This window comes from Mustela putorius, unplaced genomic scaffold, assembly GCF_011764305.1.
Source record: "Mustela putorius furo isolate JIRA1106 unplaced genomic scaffold, ASM1176430v1.1 tig00000868_pilon_pilon_pilon, whole genome shotgun sequence".
NCBI classification, from domain to species: Eukaryota; Metazoa; Chordata; class Mammalia; order Carnivora; family Mustelidae; genus Mustela; species Mustela putorius.
This window is the reverse complement of record NW_025421502.1, coordinates 7336455-7361298: the sequence shown is the minus strand read 5'-3', so window position 1 is coordinate 7361298 and position 24844 is coordinate 7336455. Positions and strand designations below refer to the sequence as shown.

Genomic DNA, 24844 nt, shown 5'->3' with positions numbered 1-24844 from the left:
CCCCTGATGATCCTGTTGGGATCACTTCCGCTTTCTTGCTTGCTTGCTTGCTTGGAGACTTGGGTACAGGGAGACGAGTCACAATAGACAATTTGCACCTGAAATGTGGCAACTTGCCTTTTACAGGGGGCTAATTACAGGGTCTGAGGAGTAACCGCTGTTAAAGTAGCATTTGTTCTGGGGTTGAAGAGTTATTGCCGTGCGAAGTGTGGGGGATGTGAAGCCAGGCAGACCTCCGGGCGTGGGCCGGGGCTCCCTGGGAGAGTCTTGGGGTTTGCTTTCTCCCCTGGTGCCTTCTCCTGCCAGCCCTTTCCCTCCTTCATCTCGCGTGCCCTTACCCCTGCATCCCCTGCCTAAGCATTCTCCTCTAATTCTAATTCACTTTTAATGACCACTGTATGTCCTAAATTTTCTCTCAAAGACAGCTCTGAGCTGTCTGTGGTAGGAATTTATCTGTTCTGCTAGCATTGCTCCTCAGCTGCTTCCCGAGTACTCTCCCGTATGAAGGAAGTTTTTGAAGAAGTTGAAGAATTGGGGGGTGGGGGGCAATAAAAGAAGCAGAGAAGACCAAAGAAGTGGGATGGAATTTTCAACCTTTCGGTGCTTAGGGACTAATCACTTTCCTAGTTACTGTGTCAGGTACGTGTGTTTGGAGATAAAGACACATTGTATACATTTCCTTTAGACTCTAATGCTGTTTTCTTCTGCAGTTATGTAATAGTGTAGGCCTGTGTCTTTGGGAAGGTAGGGTGTTGGTTGTTAAAGGCCAATGCTTAGCATATGTTACCATTTTCTAGAAAATGTTTTCTAAAAGTACTCTTTATTCAGTTTTTATTCTTGGGTGTTCACATATGTGTCGCTGGTGGTGAGCATGACAGTGAATCATGTCCTAAGTTGAGCCTTTCTGCTCTGCTTGGGACAGGACTCACACGTATGTATGTAGGTGTATTTTTCCAGACTTTGTATTGGAGCTATAAACGGAATATCTGTAGCACATGACTGCTTGTTGAATGGGCGAATAAATATGCCTCCTCTTATTAAAAAATCTTTACTATTGACTCCTTTAAATCAGTAAATTACATTTGAAACTCTATAATTAGCAGCCTTTGTCTTAGTTCAATCTGCAGGATTCTGCTGGAGACCTTTTCACACCTCCTTTTGCATTACTCTCGGATTGCTGTTGGGTTGAAGGTGTTTGCAGAGCAGTTTCTGGTCCATCTCCTCCCATTCCTCATCCCCATCGTCCTGGTGCTTTTGTCTGTGCTTCTCATTCACTTAATGTCATAACATACAGCCACACCCCAAACTGGGATCACATTAAAAGACGGGTGGTGGTAATTCTCTCCATTTATATGGCACCTTTCATCCTGCACAGACACTAGCTCATTAAGCCACACGGCCCTCTTGCAAGATGCAGGATGTGGCAGATATCATTATCCCTGTTTCATAGTAGAGAGGTGAAGCACGGGGGTTGACTGAGTTGTCTCACCTCATATAAAGGGTCTAAAGTAGAAGCCAAGCCTGTTTGCTTTGACTCCCATTGAAGTTCCTTTACTGTCATTTACATCATATATATATATATACATATATATATATGTATGTGTGTGTGTGTGTGTGTGTATATATATATATATATATATATATTATATATAATTTTTTTTTAAATTTTAAGTTTTAATTCACCTGGGTCTCTTTCCATTTGCCAAAATCTAGTTGCTGACAGGTGTGCTAACTGTGTCCTGGGGCTGGCTGCAGGTGAGGTAGTTGGTGAGACCTCCCAGAGTGGCAGCGGCCTCTGTGAGCAGGGCAGCTGGGCCTTTGCTTGCTTGCAGCTCTGGGGTCCAGCGGGCTGCCAGGAGCCTTCCCCAGGTGCACATCAGGTGGTAGGCCCAGCCTGGGGTAACTGTGTCCTGGAAGTGGAAACCTTCCTCTAGGATAAGCCTGTTCTTGGGGCATCTGTGCGAGAGAGAGTGGAGTACTGGGGGCAGAGTATTGGGGTGTGGCAGTGGAATACTCATCTCAGTGTCCAGACAGCTGTAACTTGGGTAAATCACTCTGTTTTCTGGGGGCACAGTCTCCCCATCTGGACCAGAAGATGGCACTCCAGGCAGAGTGCTATAAGGGCACTTGTCATACTCCATAGACCTCCATTACCTCCCTGAAGTATAGTAACAGTACTGAGTAAAACAATATCAGAGTCAGCATTTCCTGAGCACTTTCTGCCTCCTACCTTTAATGCTTCCCTTCCTGATCTAAACCATTGTCACCTCACCTCAGCTGCTTGAGGTGGGGAGAGTGAACTTAGTGTCATCTCAATTTCAAGAAATGTGCCCAGGGTCACAGAGCCAGTAAGTGGTGTGATGGACATTTGAACCCAGGTCTGTCTCAGGGAGAAAGTCTATAAAACTCTCCTACACACATACACATTTATATTTTAAGCCTTGATTTTGTACATTTTGTAGTACTTCATTATCCTTTTTTGAAAGATTTTACTTATTTGAGAGAGTGCACACAAGAAGTGGGGGGATAGAGGGAGAAGTAGATTCCCTGCTAAACAGGGAGCCTGATGTGGGGCTCAATTCCCAGACCCTAAAATCATGACCTGAACCGAAGGCAGACAATGGACTGAGCCACCAGGCACCCCTAGTTCTTCACTGTCTTAATGTGGACATTTTGGTAAACGCTTTGTTTCTGGGTTTAGATTCTTATATTATGGAACTAAAACTATTTTTACCCCCTTCTGTATCGACACTTTACATCAATATTTTCTTGAATTGTTCTGTGGCAATTGTTTGCTGACTCCCTGGTCATAATCCTCTGCTTTGCATTTCCAGGTCATTAAAACACCAATGACCAGCCAGAAGACTTATGAATCTCTGATAGACTTCACCAAAGCCTTGGGAAAGCATCCTGTTTCTTGCAAGGTAGTGTATAGGTACTTTGGGAAAGGGGTGATTTTCCTCAGAACTGACTCATTTGGGGTAGAATTCATCTATAGAAGGATGTGAGGTCTGGGGACACTCCCATGACAGGGCTGTCTGGGGGCTGGGAAGAGCAAGCTGGGCCTCTTCTCTAGTTTGCTGGCAGGGGAGCTGGACCCAAAGCCTTGCCCGAGGCTCTCTGATAGATCCTTTGAGATCTGAGGAGAGCCAGGGCTTCAGTTGAGGAGAGTGGGTCTTGGCTTTTGTCTGTGGATGGGCTGCTATGTTTCCATAAATGGTTTATGTGGTCCCATTGGCTTTAATTTCTGCTGGGTCTGGGGGAGCCATGGAGCCTGTGTGTCAGCGACAACGTGGTAGACATGTGTGTCCCCAAACTGAAAACCAGCGCCTCACTTTGGGAAAGAGCGCAACAGGTTGCTAGGGAAATAACGAGAGAGGGGAAGAGCCTACTTCCCCAAGTGGGATTAATGAAGCTGTTTCTCAGGGAGTGTGGCATTATGGTTTTGTGTCTTGTTTTTCATTAAGAAGCAGGGCTCTGTGGGAAGCATGCATCCCACCTTTCTTCCCTTCTTGCCACACTCCAGCACTCCGTTGGTGTAAGTGAAATGACCCCAGCTGCTGTCACCTGCGGTCATTCTCCTTCTGTCTCCGTTGCCTCTAGCTCCTCTTTAGTCCTCCCAAGGCTCAGGACTATACTTCTGCTATACTTATACTTTTCTAAATGGGCACTTGTGCCATACTGTTAAAAAGTCTTGTAAGTGTGCATCTCTTTTTTTGACCATACTCTTTTCTGTCACTTCTTTTCTGTGGAAAGGTCTGTTTCTGAATCCTCTGAATGAGTCCTCCGTCGGCATGGCCCCCACCCATAGGCTTGAGAGAGCAGGCTTACGTGCCTGTCCCCCCGTCCAGGAGAGTAGCCTTATTAGGGAGTCTCATTTTTTAGCACTCACTTTTGATTTGTTTAGTGGTTTTCCTTTTTAGTTTTTTTAATTTTTTTAAGTTTTTTTAAAGATTTTATTTATTTGGCAGAGAGAGACACAGCAAGAGAGGGAACACAAGCAGGGGGAGTGGGAGAGGAGGAAGCAGGCTCCTGCTGAGCAGGGAGCCTGATGTGGGGCTCGATCCTAGGACCCTGGGATCATGACCTGAGCCAAAGGCAGATGCTTAATGATTGAGCCACCCAGGTACCCCTGTTTAGTGGTTTTACATTGACTGGATTTTTTTTTTTTAAGTCCAATAAATAGCCAGAAGTTGCACTCTCTCACTGGGTTATGCTTTGTTCATGGCAGAAAGTAGTAACGGTGTGAGAAAGAGCATCTGTGTGTAGTGAATGAAAAACTAGATAAGAAAGTGGAAATGTGGGGCAGGCAGTGATTGTCCTTAGCAGCATAATCATTCATTGACAGAGAGTGAGGATCCCTTCTTCCACTGGAGTGGCCCCCGCAGATGCAGGAATCAGAACTCCCTGATCTCATAAAACTGCCTTGTTACATCATGTTCAGAACTCTTTCTGGGTGATACCTTCCAGCTTTTTGGGTCAGTTACTCGGGCTCTTGAAGTGTCCAGACAGTGTAAGGCAACCCTGAAGAACAAGGGTCAGCACACTTCCCTGCAGGGGGCCAGATAGTGTTTTCCGGTATGTGGTCTCTGCTCTAACTACTCGGCTCTGTTGTTGGGGGTGGGTGGAGCGGCGGGGGGGCAGCCTAGACAGTACACACAGGGCCCATGGCTGTGTCAAGGTGGTGGAACAGTACAGAGGCAGGCTGGGGGCTGGATTTGGCCTGTAGGATCACAGCAGACCAACACACAACATAGCAGATGATGCTGATGCACCCGGACTGTGTGTTTCTTCATAGTGAGACTTCTTGAGAACGTGGTGTGGAAAGCACGAGACCATGGACTCTGGAGCCAGCATGACTGGGATCACATCCTGGCTCTGGCACTTGTTAGCTGTATGATCTTGGGCAAGTTACTTAACCTCTCTGGGTCTCAGTGTCCTCTTCCCCCTGGTAAAGGTAATAATAGTGCTTATCTCACAGGTTTATCATAAGGAGAAAATGGATTAATATTTATAAGGTACATAGAACAGTGCTTGGCACATAGTAAAGTAAATATAGCATATTTAATAAATGAGTATAAAAGTATAATGCATCTGATTACATAAAGTTAAATTGCTTTATTAAGGGACTGTGTCTCTTTACGGTACAATTTACATATCAATATCGTGAGAGTACATGTCTCTCTGAATCAGCAGCAGCATTGAATATTAGCATGAGGGGGAAAAAACCCTTTTGCCAGTAATCTTATTGGCAAAATGCCATTTTATTCTAATGAGAACAACTTTGATTACTAGTGAGTTTGAATACTTCGTGAGTTTTAGCACTTTTTTGGTATTGAGCTTTGTGGATATTAACTGTATAAAACTCCATGTATTCTGATTGGAGCAAACATTTTCCCCAGGGTACTTTCTGACTTCTAACCTTGTAGAAGTGTGCTTCATCTGCCCTGTCCTGAGCTTCTACAGTAAACTTTCTGAGGTTTAAAAGCACTTTGACCCTAGTTACAAAGTCAGCATCTTTTCCTTAATACAGTTGTGGTTAAGCTGATGCAGCTGTTTTGCTCATCCCTGTGGTCCTGTGGAGCTAGGAGTAGGACATGCTTTCTGCTTGTGCAGAGTTACAGGAGGGACAAATCCAGTGGCTTTACTGCCTAGTTTACACAGCATGCAGTCAGGCTAGTTTAGACTAATGAGGGGGGCAGGCTGGCTTTCATTTGTACATTTATTGAGGGCCTAGTGTGTGTACTAGAAAGGGAACACAGGGCCCAGGGCAATAGCGAGGAGTTCTGTTTGCAGGAACATTGCAGCCTTTTGTTTAAATTCATACCATTTACTTAGTGGTAATCAGCTTCATAGAAATAACACCAAAAAAAATTACCAGCCCAGCCTGCCTCACAGATTCCCCCAGAGAAACCACATCCCACAGGAGACCTCCAGGAGAGCTGATGAGCATGGTAATGATGAGGAAATTGAAAGGGGTGTGTTGTTCGGGGCAGGGGGTCATCCGGGGTGCAGGGACCTTCTGCCCTGGCACCTGTCCCCAGTTGCACTGCCTGGCACAGTGCCCTGGAGTGTGAGAACAGCCCAAGTAGCCCAAAGATGGCAGCTTGGAGTCCAGGCAGTGGCGCTCCCGTGCAGATGGTGGTGCGTGCTCTTTCCAGAGCCCTGAAAGGGGTCCTGGCAGGGAGAGGGGTGAAGGGGCTACCGTTTGAGGGTTGGCCGTGTGCATAGCATCTTGTGTGTTTTCTGAGTTGTCTTCACAACTTGTGGAAATTATGACTCTCATTTCACCCGTGATGAGCCTGATTTCAGAGTATCTCAGTGTCAGAAACTATTAGCATTCGAGCCAAGACGGCCTGCCCTCCGAGCTGCGGTCTTTCCAGTGACCTTTCTGCCTTCATCTGCCTTTATTTCAGGATTCCTGCAGTGAGGGCATCTAGGCTTGATCTTATTTCATTTTTTTAAAGCATTAGAACTGTTGGATAAATTGTCATGTACCATAGAAGTAGGGCCATGCTGGGAGTTCAAAAGAAACCTTGAGAACGCTGAGTTTTGTCAGTGCAGGTCATATGATGCAGAGAAGGGGCAGTCTGCTGACTCGCAGAAGGTCAAGTTCAGTGAAAATTCACCTGTCTTTGATTTTTCTCTCCTAAAACAGGACACTCCGGGGTTTATTGTGAACCGTCTGCTGGTGCCATACCTCATGGAAGCGGTCAGGCTGTACGAACGAGGTAGCTGTCCTGATCTGCGCTGGGGGACAGTGGGTCTTAGCTCTCGGTGCTGCTCCCTGGTTCTCAAGCAGTCCTGTGGAAGTGGTGAGGCCATGCAGGGTATAGGAGGTGCTTCTATTCCTTTAGCTCTGTGAATCAACCTCCCTCTGGACCCCAGGACCTTTGTTGTTGTGTCCCCCTGCCCCTCTGGGTTCCCTGTGAGGCCTCTGAGCTGCTGAGATGTGGCTCTGGAATGTCCCCTCTCCCCCCAAGCACCCAATTACAGTCAGCCAGAGCAGCTGCATGACCAGCCCGGATTTATAGCCCGAATCTCTGCTTTTGATGAAGTTTCCTGCTTAAAATAGTAATAGTGTAAAAATCACTGGACTAAGGGACCTTTAACATCCTTAAAGTTCAGAAATTTTTGACTCTGTGATAGATGATGGGAGGTAAGTGACAAGGCTAATAGGGGACAATGACTATTTCTAAGGGCCTTCCCCATCTTACTAAGTGATGCCATGGTGATTTGATGATTTCTTTTTAACCTTAAGAATGGTCTCAAATGTTTTTCTCAATACTTGTTGGTTTACAAAGAAAGATTTCCCCTGTTATAAAATTATAGAACTTGGGACATGGTCCAAGGTTATAAAATGGTGTGCATTTTCCTGCTTCCCTTCCCTACCACATTTCTGGAAAGGTAACTATCATGTCAGCTTCAAAGGCAAATAGGCCTTAATAGGACTGGATAAAAAGCAAGTGTAATTGTTTTCAATTACTTCATTCACAAATGCTCGCTCCTGAGAATGTCATTTTTGAAACAAAATATTTATACCAGCTCTTCAGAGAGATGAAAGCACATTTGCTTCCTCAAAATCTGCTTTAAATATTAAAACTTGCCTCTGTTTTATGGAAGCATTTGCCACACTTTTGCTCTAAGATCAAACCAACACTTCTGTGTTTATCTATCAACAAATATGCCTAATTACACCTCAAAGAGTGTGTGAAGCATTTTACCCTACTTTGAAAGGCAGGTGTTTTTTTTGTTTGTTTGTTATTTAGTGTAATGTTTTAGAATGTAGCATGAGGGTAATCTACTTCTTAAGGTTTTTTTTCCTCACTAAAACATACTGTCACTTTGATATATTCTCGGATGCGCCTTGCATCTGATCGTAAGTGGAGAGGCGTTTTCTTGTCTTTTGCTCCCTCCCACTGGCATTGGTCGCTTTGACCTTCTTCATCAGCACCCCCCACCCTGCCCTGTGAGGTGAGGCTGGATAGGGGGGGTCTGAGCCCCGGTGGACGTGTTCTTAGACACTGCCCACCGTGCTGCCCAGGACAGCACGGCACTGCTCGCCCCTCTGCCTCTATCCCCGCGGCTGCTTGAAGCCTGGGAGCTGGAGCATTGGCTTCGGGAGCAGCTAGGGCCATGTGTGGGGTGGGCGTGTGGCCCGGGAGGCACACTGCGGTCTGGACTCCACGAATCCTACCTCGGGCTAATTACCAGGCCCCTTTGCCCGGTCTCCACTGCCCCCTGCCCCCCTTCCGGCCCGGTGAGAGGGGCGCCCACTCTCAGCGCCTGGTGGAACCGCGTCAGTTCGCCTCTGAAACCTGAACTAGTTTGGACCCTTCCTCTCCTGTCTGCCCTGCCTGTTCATTTGTCACATCGTCCGGGAGGGCGAGGAGACCCTACCTGCCGCACATTCCCACACACGGCGAGGAAGCTCGGGGCCGGCAGCGGAGTTGTGCAGCGAAGACACTCTGACACTTGGCTTTGCCCGGCCTCTTTCTAGCTTCTCCAGGGAGCTCCTCTACGTATGACACCATCTCGGTCGGTGTGGGCCCTGGTAACACCAGTCCTGCAGACTGGGTGGTATATCAACAACAGACATTCAGATTTCTCACGGCTCCACAGGCTGGAAGCCGGGGTGCCAGATGCTGGGATTCTGGCGAGGGCCTCTTCTGGGACGCACACGGCTGCCGCCTCGTATTTTCACATGGCAGGGAGCAGAGAGGGGAAATGAGCTCTCCTGACTCTTGGAAGGGCTCGCATCCCTTCATGGGGCTCCACCCATGATCTCATCTCATCCTGGGGGCAGGGGGTTAACATGCATTCTGGGGACGTGCACAGTTGGTCCCTCACAGAGCCTGTCAAGCTGGGCTGTGTGTGCTATGTGCAGAGCTTGACGACGTGCCGCTCCGAGTAGGGGAGGCCCCTTGGGGGGCTGTGTTGGCATTAGAGCAGTCACCTCTGTCACGGCCGCTCAGGCCCCCTGGGTGACTGAGGGCCCTGCACTAGCGCTGCTGGCCAGCTCCCTGGGGCATCTGGGGACACTGCGTCTTGTCCCCCGCCACTGCTCTCTGATGCTCTTGGCCTCTTGGCTTCTTCCTCGGGCCTGCCTTCTCAGTCCTTTGGCTTCTGCCCTCACTCTGCGTGCTGTAATGCGGGGCCCAGTGGGTGCAGTTGGTCCCCCTCATCCCGGCCGCTTTCTGTCCAGATCTTTGAGCAGGCTGGTGCACAGACTGCCACACCTGTTGGAGGCCCCTTCCTGCCAAGCCCCAGGCAGCTCTTCTGGGAGGACTGGGCTGGTGGGGGCCCCCATCACAGCGTGACACGCTGCGCCCTGTCATTCCTCTGCTCAAGACCTGTTCGGTGTTTCTGTCGTAGCCCACCGGATACAGTTCCCTTCCCGGAGAAGCTGCTCTCAGCCTCCCCTCTGCCCTTGCTGCCCCTGCGCCTCTCCCTCTGCCAACGGACCTTACTCCCACTGTTATTACAAGGTCCTGCCTGATATTCCTGGGGTTCCAAGCTGGTCCTGATCTGTGTTCTTTTCCCTCTCTTTACAGCTTGACTCTCCCTCAGGGTGGTTGCCACACTCCTCCCTGTGGCAGGGCGTGTCCCTCTGTTGCTGGGTACTCTGTTTTTCTTCTGGGGCCTGGGAAGTGTCTCCTCTTTATCGTGGTCCAGAGTGCCTGGACTGGCACTTAGGGAGCTGTTGATGGAGAAGGGAGTAGGGGTGCTGCCCGGTTTGTTGTTAATGCCAAGAGTGGTTGGCAGGTGGCGCTGGTGAGCCAGCCTAGGAACCAGGAAACACTTCCGGCTGCTCCCAGCTCCCCACTGAGCAGGAGGCCTGGGGGCTCACTGAGTTAGGGGCTCTTAACTGGGGAGAGGTGGGAAGCCCCATGAACCTCCTGAAGTTGATGTGAAATTTTGTGTTTGCGTTTTATTTGGGGCAGGTGTCCTCTTCTCAGTGAAGTGCTTGATTCTCTACAAGTTTAGGAATTATTGGTCTAAAGCACAGTTCCATATTTAACTCCCACATGGAATAGCAATCTGTGTGCTTTATTTCTCCCTCTTTTTGCCTCTTTTGCTCTGTATTACTGAGAATTTTTAGAGTTGCTGACTGTAATACCACTTAGATTCTTCTTTTTTTAAAGATTTTATTTTTATTTATTTGAAACACAGAGAGAGAGATCACAAGTACGCAGAAGGCAGGCATAGAGAAAGAGAGAAGAAGGCAAGCTCCCCTCTGAGCAGAGAGCCCTATGCAGGCCTCAATCCCAGGACCCCGAGATCATGACCTGAGCCGAAGGCAGAGGCTTAACCCACTGAGCCACCCAGGCGCCCTTAGATCTTTTTTCTTTGATATGCTTTATCTTCATACTGTTTTTTGAAATAAAAGAGTCTTCACATGAGTCTCTGAATTTGGAATTACAGAATTGCCTCCAGGGTTCATTGTTTGTCCTTGAATATAGATTTGATAAAATGGCTTTAGGTAAGTTGGGACTGTTGTGCTACGAGATTTCTGTTCCCAGGAGCGGATATTCTAATGAAGGGAGCCATCCACAGCGAATGAAGCAGTAGATACCGTGTTAGGTTGTGACCAGTAATCTGGAGAGAGATAAAGGGAAGAGGATGGCGGGAGTCCTAGCCTGGAGTTCTTACAGTTGCTAGTTTATATGCAGGAGAGGGTGGGGTGCTCTGATGAAGGGACACTTGAGCAGAGGCATGTGGGAAGCAAATGTCAAATATTGGAGGAGGGAGGACCCTAGGCTCAGGGAGCAGCAGGTGCTGGGCCAGGAGAGGCACATGCTGGGTGGTCTTTTAGCATTCTGAGTCTTAACACCACAGAAGTCTCAGGGTCCAGTGAAGGCCTCTGAGCAGAATCCATTTATCAACTGCTGTGTTCTTGCTCATTTCTCCTTGGTGCATGCCTTTCCCTCTGCCTGGCATGCTCTTCCTGCCTGCCCGTCCCTTGGGATTCTCTTCATCCTCCAGGACCTGGGCCTCTGTGAGTGGGTTTTGGTGAAATGTGGGCACTGCAGTTAAATCTCTCACCTTTGCCCATGCAGAGACGTGTTGGTCTTCATGAATCTTCAACAGGGGGTTGGTGAAGTTTTTGATTTACACATCTGAGTCGTCCCGCTATATCATGAGTACTTGAGTGGTGGTCTGGTGTTTCTCTGTCTCATCCTAAGTCTCTGGTGCCTGGTATGGAGCAGACATAGATAAAAGTGGAAGGAAGGAAGGAAGGAAGGATGCCACCTGAAGCTGATGTATTTGATCATTTTTGCTCTTTTTGCTTTCTTATAGCCTAAAACTCAAAATTGTGATTCTCAGCACCCCTGGTTGACAAATCACTGGAGCACTAATAATGTCACCCATAGGAAATAATCAGTTGGTATTTTAATCACCTTCAACTGTATTTCATAGACTTTTTAAAAAATAGAGTGTGGGGGTGCCTGGGTGGTGTGATTGGTTAAGTGTCCAACTCCTGGTTTCAGCTCAGGGCAGGATCTCAGGATCATGAGATTGAGCCCCACTTCAGGCTCCGTGCTCAGCACAGAGTCTGCTTGGGATTCTCTCTCAGAGAACTTCAGACCTTCCAGAGTTCTGCTTCACTCGTGCTCTCTCTAAAGTGAATAAATAAATCTTTTAACTACACGCACATACACACACACACACACATATGTATATACATATATATCTGTATATACATATATATATACATACATATACATACAAGTAGCTCCTATTCTTCATGTCTAAAAATCTGAAACATGTTCAGGTATAAAATTCTCTTGGAGTATTTGAACTTTTTTCTCCTTTCAATTAGCTCTGGTATAATTCACCATTTCTTTATATTTTGGAACAAAATTCTACATAAAATAAGCTTGTTATAGACTATTCCCATTCCTCATTTTGGAGAAAAGGAACCAGGTTGTCTGAGAAACTTGTGGCCCGAGGACCATAAGAGTGAAGGGTAAAATTCCAAGGAAAAAGCACATTGGCTTTTATCCTAGTCTACAAAACTCAAACTTGAGTGGCAATTCTAAATCAGATTTGGGCTTCTTTTTGAACTTTATCTTGACTAAAGGGTTGATGGGAGTGGAATTCCAGAGGAATACTCATTACTTGTAAAACCAAGAATGCTGGAAAAGTAAAACATGCATAATAATACATATAAAAATACAAAGGTTTGTTCTTTCCTGTTTTAAAAAGGTCCTGTTTATCAGTAAAAATGATGCTCCCTTAAGCTTTAAGTGATGTTGGGAAATCCCAGTCCATTAAAAATAACTAATGTTTCCAGGCCACCAGGGCCTTCTCCCTGCGTCAGCACCGAATGGACGTTGCAGAACAGCTTGGCGGAATGGCTTTGGAAATCTTGTGGTGTGTTTGGCGGGTACCTCTGTGATGAAATCTTACCAGTGCTAGAAATCCTGACTTTGGATGTTTTTTGAATGTGCAAATTTGCAAAACTGAATTCTGGGGTTATCAGTGTGACAAGGAGAACCGTGGGAAATACAGTGATGGCTCAGTGCTGCCCTCTTGTCCTCAGGTGATGCATCCAAGGAGGACATCGATACTTCCATGAAGCTGGGAGCTGGTTACCCCATGGGCCCATTTGAGCTTCTCGATTACGTGGGGCTGGATACTGTGAAGTTCATCTTGGATGGTAGGAATTGGACTTCTCTCTTATCTTTCTGTAATGCAGTTGAGGTAGTCTCTTTTGACCGTGAATTACAGTGCCTGTTCATAGCCGTAACTTCAGACCTTCCAGAGTTCTTTCCCACCAACTTAAAGATTCAAGTTAAAAGATGGCAGGAAAAGGAAAAATGTGCTTGCCAGCATCTCCTCACAGGGTAGCTTATTTTTAAAACTTTTCATCTTGAAACAATTATAGATTCAGAGGAAGTTTCAAATATGGCACTGACCGGTTCCGTGTACCCCTTCCCCGGTTTCCGCTAATGGTTCTGTGGGATAGGATCGCACTGGAAGCGGCTATTGGTACACTGTGTCTTTCCATCATAAATGCTCATCTGTGTGACCTCCACTTCTGTGGAGCTCTAACCTCCTTTAAAGACAATAATATATCTATTTAGTGGCTCTGAAGACGGTAAAGATAATTATGAAAACTGGTCTCCTAAAGTTTAGTGTAGCTCCTGCTCCCACCTCTCATGAAGAATACCCAAGTATTTGTGGGGAACAAGGAGGGTTCTAAGTGAAGCGTGAACTTTTGGATTTAATGAGCCTGCCAGATCCCAGTGGCAGCAAATCCCAGTTTTTAACATGTACTCCAGAAGTCGTTTCGTGGTGCCACTGAGGAGTCCAGGGGGCAGAGTCACTGGTTCTGTGTTTGTCCCTGGACTGTGGGTATCAAGCATTTCCAGGAGGAGACTGCGTGAGTGGCGGGGCCACGTGAAGCCAGCTGTGACAGCCACGGTTTGTCCGGCTGTGTCCTCCCAGTGGCCTCCTGCCTCTGCCACAGCAGAGCAGGGCCCCTTCTCCCAAGCTCCAGCCCCTGCCTTGCCCTAGGGATGCTGAGGTGTCAAAATAATCCCAGCGCTCCATCCTAAGCCCTTTTCCCTCCTCTCAATAGGATGGTATGAAGTAGATCCAAAGAACCCCTTGTTTCAGCCTATCCCGTCCTTGAAGAAGCTGGTAGCGGAGAACAAGCTGGGCAAGAAGACTGGCGAAGGTTATTACAAGTACAAGTGAGGCTCAGCTTGTCTGGCTCCGGGAGGAAGCCCCGGAGGCACGTGCCAGCAGCTCCCCCAAGTGCCCACGGGAATGTTCTGTGGTCAGACGTTCCCTCACACAGCACAGTCTGTTCGATGTGCATTTTGATTATAATCTAGCTGACGTAATTATTTACACTACTTGTCTTAATGGCAGATTCCACCATTGAGAACTGATTTCCCTTTTTCAGTCTGTTCATTTCTGTGTATTTTCTGAAAAGCTTTACACCCTCAGTGCCTTGGAGCAAACCTTACCATTTTTGTCAAGAAGTGCCCAAATTCCCTCACTTGTGGAGGGGCCGGCACTTGCTCTGGATGCTGCTGTATTGGGTGTTCCCGCGTGGGAGCGTGAGGAGCTGCCGGTGGCGTGGCTAGGAGGTGCCGCCGTGAGCAACACCCGCACCTGGCCTGGCCGAGAACAGTTGCTCCCCGCAGCTGCAAGCCTTACCGTGTATTTGGGGCGCAACCTGAGACGTCATGTCTTTACCCATCTCGGGCTGTCGGTGGGCCTGTCTCCAAGTGCTTGGTTTGCGGGAAGAGGTTTCATTCACATCCAGAATCTCAGTGATGATGGTCTGTCTGTCTGTCTCTCTCTTTTCCCCATGAGAAATTGCAACAGACTGCCTGTAAATTGATTCTAATAAAATGCAATCTTTTAATCTGTGAAAATCTGAACTGAAATAAACGTGTATAATTTAAAATTGTAACATGCTTGAATGGTTACAGAAGTAAAGGTTGGTGATTTAGTCAAAAAAGCCTTGCCCCATCTTCTTTGGCCTGTTATAATTTTTTTAAAAAAGATTTTATTTATCTCTTTGTCAGAGCACAAGTAGGGGGAGGGTCAGAGGGAGAGGCAGAACTCCCCCCTTCCCCACCTCATTGAGCAGGTAGGCCAGTGCGGGACTCGATGCCAGGACTCCAGGATCATGACCTGAGCCTAAGGCAATGGCTTAACCGAGTGACCTCCCCCACGCCCCTGTTGTTATTTTCATACCGCCGCAGGGGCAGTAGGCGTTTCGGTGGGGCCGGCCTGCCACTGTCACTCCGTTGACGTCTTACCAGTAAAGCAGTAGTAAGGGCACAGAAAACAATTTTTAAGGAGCATCTGTTTCTTCTTTGCCAACAAAGAGAAATAGTGTAACATAAGCCTCTTTTCATCATGGAGTTGAGAAAGTGTCTTCCAAGATAGAAATTTGAAGCAGGAAAGACATCAGAGACCCTCAAGTCCAGCAGCCCCAGTAACAGTGCTTAAGGGACGCGCCGAGGTCACAGAACTGTGTCAGAGCAAAATAGCACGTCTGAAAATCTCAAATCCAGACATTTCACACAGGGCCGTCCCCAACACGGCTGTCCTTGTTTGGTGTCCTGGGTCACAGTTCTCATGGTTGAGAGATTCCCACCCCCCCACCCCTGTGTCATGGTCTGGTTAACCCTTTTCCTGACTCTATAGCATCACGGGAAAATAATACGGTACATTTCTACCCACGTAGAGCCTGGCTTAGGAAACTTTTAGGGTATTCTTATAAAACATTTCCTAACGAAAGAAAGGAAGCACCTGTGACACCACCACCGTTGCAGTACCCAGTCCCCTGTGGTCGCACAGGGCCCTGCTGTGCTCGGGCTGCTGCTTGACCTCGGCCAGGAGCCCTAACTTCCTTCCCGCTCTGACGGCAGGGCCCGGCCCGGGCACTGGGGCGCTCACCCCGGGAGCTGCAGGGCTCGCTCCGGACGGTGGAGTTCCCGGAGAGCAAGAACTCCCGATGCGACTGCTGCCCTGCGGGGATGTCTCTTCCTAGCCTAGGTGTTTAAATGCACTTCTAGACTACCGAAAAGTCCGCAGGCTTGGCCTCCGCCACCTCCACCATGCTTGGGGCCAGGCAGGAGTGTGAACATCTGTCGCCCCTGGCAGGCGGGGCCGCTGTCCCATTCCGGTGCGCCCTGGTCTCTGCGTCCCCCGCAGGCTGGGTCGCTGCCCAGCCGGACCTGCTCAGGTCTCTGCTTCCTGGGGTGCACCCATGCTTAAAGACTGGGCCTCGGCAGGGGCCTCGGGGGCTGCTCGGTGGCCCTTGTGCGGGAGAGGGCGAGTCTGGCTGGAGCCACCGGCCCTGGCCCTTCCTCCACACAGCAAGCGGGGACCTCTGCTGGAATCTGGAAAGGAACCACCAGGCTTTCAGTCAAGAGGATACTTATTTCCCCCTCTCTCCTGTCGTCCCTCCTAGTGATACTTTTATTCCTAGAAGAGAAAGTAACAACTGAGAGGAGAAAGAAAACGCACCGTGGGTGAAATGGCTCACCAGGAAAAGCGTCTGAGCTCTGGCTGAGCCATCCGCCTGGCTCGGCGTTCCATCCAGCAGGATGGGGGTCTCTGAAGCACCGTTTCTGTGCTTCTCGAAGAAGTCTTTGTAAAGTCGAAGCCGTGGCCCTTTAATGTCTGTAAGATTCACTGTTCATGGAGGGGAGGATGGTTGGATCTTGACACGTCCCAAGGTGTATGTCCCGTCTGGGACTGTTCGATGGTGAGGCCAGGGGGCGGGGGTGGGTGGTAAGGGGGGACCGGCTCTGGGAGCTAAGAAACTTCTGTACTTTATCCCAGTGGTACAAAATGAGGGCCCCTTGGGTGTCAGGGTGCAGTGATTTCTCTGGCTGGGTCCCACATCAGCTTGAAGCCCACTGGAGGAGGCCCAGTCGCTCGCCGCAGGACAGCATCACGCGGCTCCCTGAGCTCCGGCTCAGACACCGTGTGCGCTGTGTGCTTCCTCTCTCGGTTTGCAAGCTACACTTCCCACACGTTTGTGAACAACCTTTCGTCTCGTCTCACCTCGATTTCAGCCCCCATAACATTTCAACCTAGGGAACCAATTAAGTCTATCTAAAAGTACAGGGTGTGGCTACTTCCTTGTAATTTTGTGGGGCTCATTTTCTTCTTAGAAATAGGCATTGATGCTAAACACTTCGAACAATGGAAGCAGTGCTATATTCTCAACACATTTGGTTATGTAAATTATATTTTTTTTAAATTGGTCAATGGGGGCGCCTGAGTGCTCAGTCGTTGGGTGTCTGCCTTCGGCCATGAGCCCGGAGTCATGGAATCGGGCCCCACATGGGGGAACCTGCTTTTCCCTCTCCCTCTGTCCCTCCCCATGCTTGTGTGTGCTCACTCTATATATGTATGTATGTATGTATGAAAAGAAAAAAATTGGTCAGTGGCAGAACAAATTTCAGTTCCGAAAAGAAACTGCTCCCCCCACACATACTAATTCTATTTGGCGTTTTATTTAGAATCACCAGCCGTATTTGTTGCAGAATTAATCAGCATAAATGATGAGTGGCATGGGCTTTGGGGTTAAACATACTTGGGTTCTAGTGCTGTGCACCACCCTGTGTAACCTGGTGGTGGGGGGAGCTGTTTGTCCCCTGGGGGTCTCGAGTAGGATGGACGAAGTGACAGAACCCATCTGGGGAGGTTGGGTTGGTGGATTAAAAATGGTGAGCACCCCGCCAGCCAATTAGGCTACTTGTGCCCCACCTCCCTCCTCTCTGACCCATCTGGAAGGGAATATTCCTGAAAACCTATTGGCTTGCAGAGTCCCAAACCCTTTACACCTGGGGGGAGAGGGCTGAAGATTGAGAACAGGCCCCCGTCTCATAAAAGAGCCTTGGCAGTTAGGCTGTTGGGCCGCCTGGGTAAAAAGACAAGGGCCAGAGCCTCATACTCCGCCCTCAGCCGCCCCGGGGAGCCTTTCCAGGCCCCAGAGAGGTGCTGGTCCCCCCTGTGAGGGAGGTGGGAGCGCGTGGGGAGGCGACTACCGCTCAGGTAAGTTCCGTTTTATCAAATAAGCGACAGACTGCTGCTGACAGAAGACCCCAGGAAAAAAGCAAGTGCCCAGAAGAGATGTGTCCAAGGTTCTAACGTGTATGGTAGAGAAATAGTGGTGTACAAACAGGAGAAAACTTCAACTCCATTTTATCCTAATGTGGTTTGTCCAGGCAGAACCCCTTTGCAGGCCAGAGAACGAGGCAGGCCGTGTGTCTCACCACCCACAGCTGTTGCAGAACGAATCCATATAAATGATGATTACCCTGGGTTTGGGGGTTAAGCAGGCTTGGGTTCTGGGGCTCAGCTCCACGGAGCTTCTGTCACCTGAGTGTGGTGGGCATTTGTTTTCTGGGTGTCTCTTAGCATGACACCTCAGCCTCATTTCTGTAGATGCACTTACCGGAATGTTCCACCAGAAAATGTCGGCTGTTCTTGGGCAGGTGGGTATTAATTAGGAAGGAAAGCCCAGAATGGGAAGTGCTTCCTGCTACTTCCTTGTCAACAGCCACTGGACTCCGAAATCCCAGGTTGAGAAGCCAGGAAACCCAGAAGTCTCCAAAACGAGGAGTGGAGGGAAGAAGTCCGTGTGTGAATGAAGTATCTGCTTGGGGCGGTTTGAAGGTCTGAGCCCCCAGACCATCTTCCGGAGCTATGTGGGGGTTTTGGCGTATACTTGTGGGAAGGTAGATTTCCAGAACCTTCCGGCCTCCGTGTTTAAGCTCTAGAGAAGGGCGAGGGTGCAAGCTAGCGTGCCCTCCTCTACATGGAGCTGTGGTGGGCTGGGCAGGCCGAGCAGGAAGCCACTGCCCTGTGGTGCCCAGTACCCACTTGCTCCCCACTTCCCCTGCTCCCCCCACCATAGTTTCCCCCGTGGGAGAACAGGCCGTCTCCCCTCCGCCGTGGCAACAGGTGAGACGTCCTCCCTTAACTGGCATCAAGTGGGGGTGTGCGGCTCAGGGAAGGGAAACAGCAGAGAGCGGTCTTTCCCTGTGAAGTCCATGCGGCCGGCACCAGCTGACCCTATCCGCACTCGCGGCCCCGGCCGAGAGCCAAGGGCATGTGCACGGGGACACCTACTCCCTTTTAGCACCCCGTCTCCGGGTGGATTCGTCCAGGCGCTGGCACCCGGCTCTCGAGTCCTAGGCCCGTGGTAGGTCTCTTCGTGCTTGTATCTTTATTTTCTGTGTTGTCCTTGTGAAGTCTTGTGCGTGTTGGGGGTTGACTTTTGCTGGGAGGGAGAACGAGTTTATAGCGCCCTTTTACTAAATTCACGGCTAATCCCGAATGTCGGGAGGCCAGTAAGGGACTGCAGACCTCCCTCCAGAGTCTTCCAGTCTGCAGGCTCCCGACCCCCTCCAAAATGAACCACAGCCTCCTTGGGCCTCTGTGTTCCTGGGTCTCTGATTTACCCCCTTGAACTCCCCCAGCCTGCAGGACAGATGGTGGGGTAGGGTGGAAAGCCTGAAGGCGGGAATAGAGACTGCCATCCTAAAGTCTCAATAAAGTTGGAGTGGCTGTGATATTGAGGGTGGAATTCAGGTGGAAAGCTCCTGGAAACAGGCCCACTTCTGCAAGGGCTGCCTGAAGGGTTTGGTCCCCTTGGACTGGGCACCAAGGAGAGAAGAGTCCCAGTTCACTGGAGTCTTAGAACTGGGAGCCTACCGCAGGCCTAGGCCACGACGCTGGTGTATGAGAAAGTGATGGGGGCTGTTCAGGCACTTCGGGGCTTTTGTATGCCCTTGGGTGAGCACCGAGGGGCCTCTCCAGAGCAGGGCATGGAGGGCAAGCTCGATTTTAAAACTCCGTTACCCCTTCTGCATTTGAGCTGACTGGAAAGACCTGTGACAACAGGGATGCTTGGCTGACTTGGTGGTGGAGAGTGTGACTCTTCGTGTCTGGGTTGTTTGAGCCCCACATTGGGTGTAGAGATTAAAAATAAAGTCTTAAAAAAAAAAAAAAAGACCTGGGAGTGTCTGGGTGGCTCAGTCAGTGAAGCGTCTGCCTTCAACTCAGGTCATGATCCCAGGGTCCTGGGGTCGAGCCCCATGTCCCTCAGCGGGGAGTCTGTTTCTCCCTCTGCCCTTCCACTGGCTCATGTGTATGCGTGCTCTCGCTCTCTCTCAAATAAATAAAACCTGGAAAAAAAAAAAAAAAACTAACAACAGCCCAATTTGTAGGACTCCATTTTACTTTGGTTGCTTCATGTCTTCTATGGTAGAAAATATCATTACAGTATAGAACATAATTCAGTGATTCCATGAGTTCAAATATGGAGACAAGCTGAAGATGGAGAAAAGAAAAGTGACTCATCTATGAATTCCACTGTGACCACAAAGGAAAAACAGTTGTGCGAGTCCGTCTGCTACTTGGATGCAGTATTCTCATTCCATCTGGCAAATGATACATGCCCTACCGATTTCCTCCACACATCTAATGGGGAGCAGAAACTCAGTATAGCCCGTAACATCTCCAGCTATGATAGATTGAGAGAGATTGAATGAACACATCAGAGCAGATGACCCCGTACGATCCAGATTCTGCCCTTTGGGTAGAAGTATTTTGTTGATCTTTGGTCCAAAACAGATTGGTTAGTCCTGGTTACCAACTGCTTCCATGAGCAGAAGACATAATGTTCATATGCTCTATGGCTACAGGTGATCCGAGAACAACACGCTTCATACCAGACAAAATATGTTTAATAAATTCTAAGCCCATTCAAAGGGAAATGCATTTGTGAGTCATTTCCTGTGTGCGGGCCAGGTGGCGCTCTCATTTCCCACTCCCTGTAGCCTGTGTAGTCTGTGACCTCGCTGTTCAGCCCAGGAGGAAGCGTGTTCGCAGGGGTCAAGTGCACAGTACCCAGCAGCACTGGGAGGGGACGCTGTTCCCCTCTGTGGGACTCCAAGCTCAGGCTTTCCCCACCAGGCCCCCTCTGTCCTGGTGGAAGACCCTGTTTCCTTGCCTTGGGTGCAGCCCCAGCTGACCACCTCGAGCTGCCGGAACACTTGGCAGTTGTCAACAGGGACTTTCCCAGTTAAAACCCCCCTTCTCAGGGCAACCTTTGAGCTGCCACCTCTGTGTTTTGCCTAAGGGGGCCCCTGATGGTCACCATGTCCTCCATTTCCCTTCGTTAACTCCTTGGAGAAGGTTACAAGGAGTGACCCAGACATTAAATGATCACACAGATCCGTGCGTGTTCACATCTGAGAACAAATGGAAGGGGCAAAAAAGAACTTTTTTCAAAGTCTTTTAAAGTTTTTTAAAGTCCAGATTACCACTCAGGGAGAGGATGCATGTATGTGAGAACAGGAGAACACTTGGAGATGCTGAACAATCTTAGTGGAAAACCTTTTCTCTAGGGTCTTGCCCATTGGCAGGTGCTCAGGAAGAGTGTATTTCAGTGGGCACATCGATCATTGCTTTTACTTTTACTTTGGTTGCTTCATGCCTTCTATGGTAGAAAATATCATTACAGTATAGAACATATTATGAACAATTATGAAAATATCATTACAGTATAGAACACATTATAGAACAATTGTGTTCTATACTGTATACAATGACCATCACACCAGGTCATCACTGCCGCCCACGGGTCTGCTGACGATACCCACCATTCGCATTGTTTCCTCAAGTGTAAGTCAACAGCAAGTTTTCACTTGAGTTCTTCAACTCCGACTAAAAGTTATTAATTCTGTTTTACCTACCACATAAAGCGTTCACTTAGTTGATTCGTGCCTGCAATGTTTATTCCAAGTAGTAGCTCTTGCACGCCCACCCATCTGCTCTCCGTTCCAACGACTCCTGGTTGCGGAGCGAGGTCATGCAGGTCTTCCCAGTAAAGCACTGTGCAAGTTTGGAACCGCTGCTTCCAAAACAGTACCTGCTAAGCCATGGCCCACCTGCCAAGGATCTTCTTTTGCCCACAATACATTTAGAATCACATCTTTCTATTCCAATTAAGATGCTCATGTGTATGGGGTGTATGGTGGCTCAGTCAGTAAGCGTCTGCCTTCGGCTTGGGTCATGATCCCAGGGCCCTGGGATCGAGCCCTGTGTTGGGCTCCCTGCTAACAGGAAGCCTGCTTCTCCCTCTCACTCTCCCCCTGTTTGTGTTCCCTCTCTTGCTCTGTCTCTGTCAAAAAAAAAAAAAAAAGAAAAAGAAAAAGAAAAAGAAAATGCCCAGCTGTAGTCAAACTACTCAGTTTCTACTAAAAAACAGCTTAGATTTTTGCATATGTATGTATACCTAGAACTTAGCTGGGGTCTTTTGAAGTATAATTACATATAACAGATTATTGGTGTATGTATAATATAGTGATTTGATATTTGTAGATAATGTGAAATGATCACCAAAAGCCCAGTTCACATCACCATCCCCATAGTTGCGAAAGTTTTCTTTTATGGAACTTTTAAGATTCTCTTAGTAACTTTCAAATATGCCCTGCAGTATTATTAACTGCAGTCACTGTGCTGTACATTGCATCCCCAGAACTTACCTAAAGATTTTATGTATTAGCACAAGCAGGGAGAGTGGCAGGTGGAGGGAGAGAGAGAAGCAGACTCCCCGCTGAGCAGGGAGCCCGATGCGGAACTCGATCTCAGGACCCCGGGATCATGACCCGAGCCCAAGCTTCACTGACTGAGCCACCCGAGCTCCCTGTGCTCCCCGTCCCAGCCTTATTTTATTACTGGAATTTTGTACCTTTTGACACTCTTCACCCATTATTGCCACCACCCTGTCTACCCACCTCCCCATCCTCAGGCAACCCCCGATCTGTCCTCTGTATCTGTAAGCTCTTGGTTTTCTTTGAGATTCCACATGTAAGTGAGATCATGCAGTATTTGTCTCTGGTGGACTTACATCAGGTAGCATAATACCGTCACAGGTTCTACCCATGTTGTTGGAGATGTTAGGATTTCATTTTGTCTTCGGGTTGAATAGTATTCCATTGTGTATGTTATACCCTATTTTCTTTATGCATTTCTCCATCGGTGGATATTCTGATTGCTTTCATATCTTGGTGACTGTAAAGGGTGCTGCAATGAATATGGGGGTGTATGTGTGTTTTTGAATTAGTGTTTTTGTTGTCTTTGGATAAGTACCCAGAAATGGAACTGCTCGGTCCAATATGGTAGTTCTTTTAATTTTTTGAGGAACTTCCACAGGGTTTTCCACAGTGTCCGCCCCCGTTTACATTCCCATCAACAGTGCATGAGAGCTCCACACCCTTCCCACATGTGATTTCTTGTCTTTTTGTTACCAGCCATTCCACCAGGTGGGAGGTGGTATCTTTGTGGTTTGATTTGCATTTCCCTGATGACTAATGATATAGAGCATCTTGTCATGGACCTGTTGGCCATTTGTTTGTCTTCTTTGGAAAATGCCTTGTTTGGATACTCTGCCTGTTTTTTTTAAATCAGAGTGGTCCCCCACCCCCATGGAGTTATAGGAGTTCTTTATATAGTTTGGCTATTAACCCTTTATAAGAACTCTGAAATTACGTTTCATGGGGCAGCTCGTGACATTCCTTAGGTTTTTATGTATGGAAAATGATATCCTGTGGCAGAAGTGGTAAATGTAATTTGTAGAACAACTACTATGTCATGTGGAACATTTAAGTTTCTCTTTTCTGTCAGAACCCTGCATTACTCCCTCCAGATTTTTCTCCTTTAAAAGGAAAGCCACACAGGCATCTTGTTACTGCTCACAGGCCCTTGATTAGAGGTTTCCTTATTGTCACAGCCTGAGACCAAACTCTGGGGAAAAAAAATTATTGTACTTGGGACATCTGTAGTCAAGAAACAGTTCAAAGGCCCCTTCAAACAGCTCAACAGGTAGTTGCCAGCAACCTTAGCAACTTCACACACTAAAACCAGGAGGAAAACACCCCTTCGTGAGGACCAGCATGTCAGCTGTGACCTCAGAGGAAGGCAGTGTTTCCAGAGAGGCTGACCCATCCTCCTCCTCTTGGCACAAAGTTCATCTCTGAGCTTGCAGGGAATGGAGCCAGATCACTCCCAGATCAAACGAGGCAGAGCCGGTGGAGCATCCCTCTGCCCACAGCTGCCCCCAGGATGCCTTCTTTTGGGCCGTGCCCCTCGGAGACTCCCAGCTCTCCTTGCCCACTCTGCTGCCTGCAGAAAGCAGGGTTTTGGTAGAGTGGGCCAGGAATGAGCACCGAGCTCTGACGGCAAAGATATCTGGGAGAAACAGGTTATTCTAGAAGGAATGTAGAAAACTAGGAAGGAACCAAGTTGGTGGAAGGAATGACTCAAAGCTGCAAACGATCCCATTCTTCAGCATTTTTTACTGTTTTTTTGTTTTTAAGATTTTATTTATTTGACAGAGATCACTAGGTAGAGAGGCAGGCAGAGAGAGGGGCCAGGGAGGGTGGGGGACGGGCTCCCTGCTGAGCAGACAGCCCGATATGGGGCTCGATCCCAGGACCCTGGGATCCTGACCTGAGCACGAGGCAGGGGCTTAACCCATGGAGCCAGCCAGGTGTCCTTTACTGTTTTAGGTCATAAAAATGTAGATGAACCACTGAAGGAGGGAGGACTTGTGGTGGTCCATTTTCAGCTTCGTGTCCTTGCTCATACTTGGTGAACAATTTTTTTTAAGAGACTATTACTAATCCGTTTCCTTCTAAGATCCAGGGGGAGCCAATCACTGTGTTGGTGTAAGTTTTTTCTACTCACCCCCCTCCCCAAAAGTAACCCATAAGTATCACCTCCTACACCATTTTGTTTAGATTTTCTAGTTAACTCCCATAAGGAGCTTGAATGGCAGCATTAGACTGTTTGGTTCGTGTTATTAAGAAGAGTCAGATGATTTTCAAAAATGAATATGAAACCTTTCTAACAAGTAGGTCTCCTGAACATAATGGAGTTTCCTCTGGTTCACGTTCAGGACTAAATGATGAGGAACTGGAGAGGTTCCAGAGGATAGTAACGAAAATGATTAAAGGACTGATGATGAAAGGTTCAAGGAGTTGGGATCACTTAGCCTGGAGAAGAGAAATTGGAGAGGTGATTTCATGGCAATCTTCAAGTACAGTCCGTGGAGGGTTAGTACAAGTGTGGCTGCCACCTGTTCCCCAGCTGTACCGGAGCCTGGGAAAGGGAAACTGACGACCCTTTCAGCAAGAGATTTAAGTTAGACTGGGGTATCGGTGGTTCTCAAACTAGTTCAAGATATGGCAACCCGTAAGATACTGGTTTTAAACTTTAAATATGGTTTTTGCTAAGTCAGCTACTGATTTATATGCTAGCCTAATAAAAGCTTAAGAGAAAATTA

The 24844-nt window shown here is 48.2% G+C and overlaps 1 protein-coding gene across 1 annotated transcript in view; it reads left to right on the top strand.

Annotated features, from left to right (window-relative positions):
- Positions 1-14434, top strand: part of HADH (hydroxyacyl-CoA dehydrogenase) — a 47362-nt gene extending 32928 nt beyond the window's left edge. Inside the window, exons 5-8 of the mRNA XM_004748108.3 lie at positions 2835-2924; positions 6659-6731; positions 12548-12664; positions 13589-14434. Of these exons, the coding sequence (XP_004748165.2) occupies positions 2835-2924; positions 6659-6731; positions 12548-12664; positions 13589-13707 (399 nt within the window). The 3' untranslated portion in view covers positions 13708-14434. The remainder of the gene's footprint in view (positions 1-2834; positions 2925-6658; positions 6732-12547; positions 12665-13588) is intronic.
- The last annotated feature ends 10410 nt before the right edge of the window (positions 14435-24844 follow it).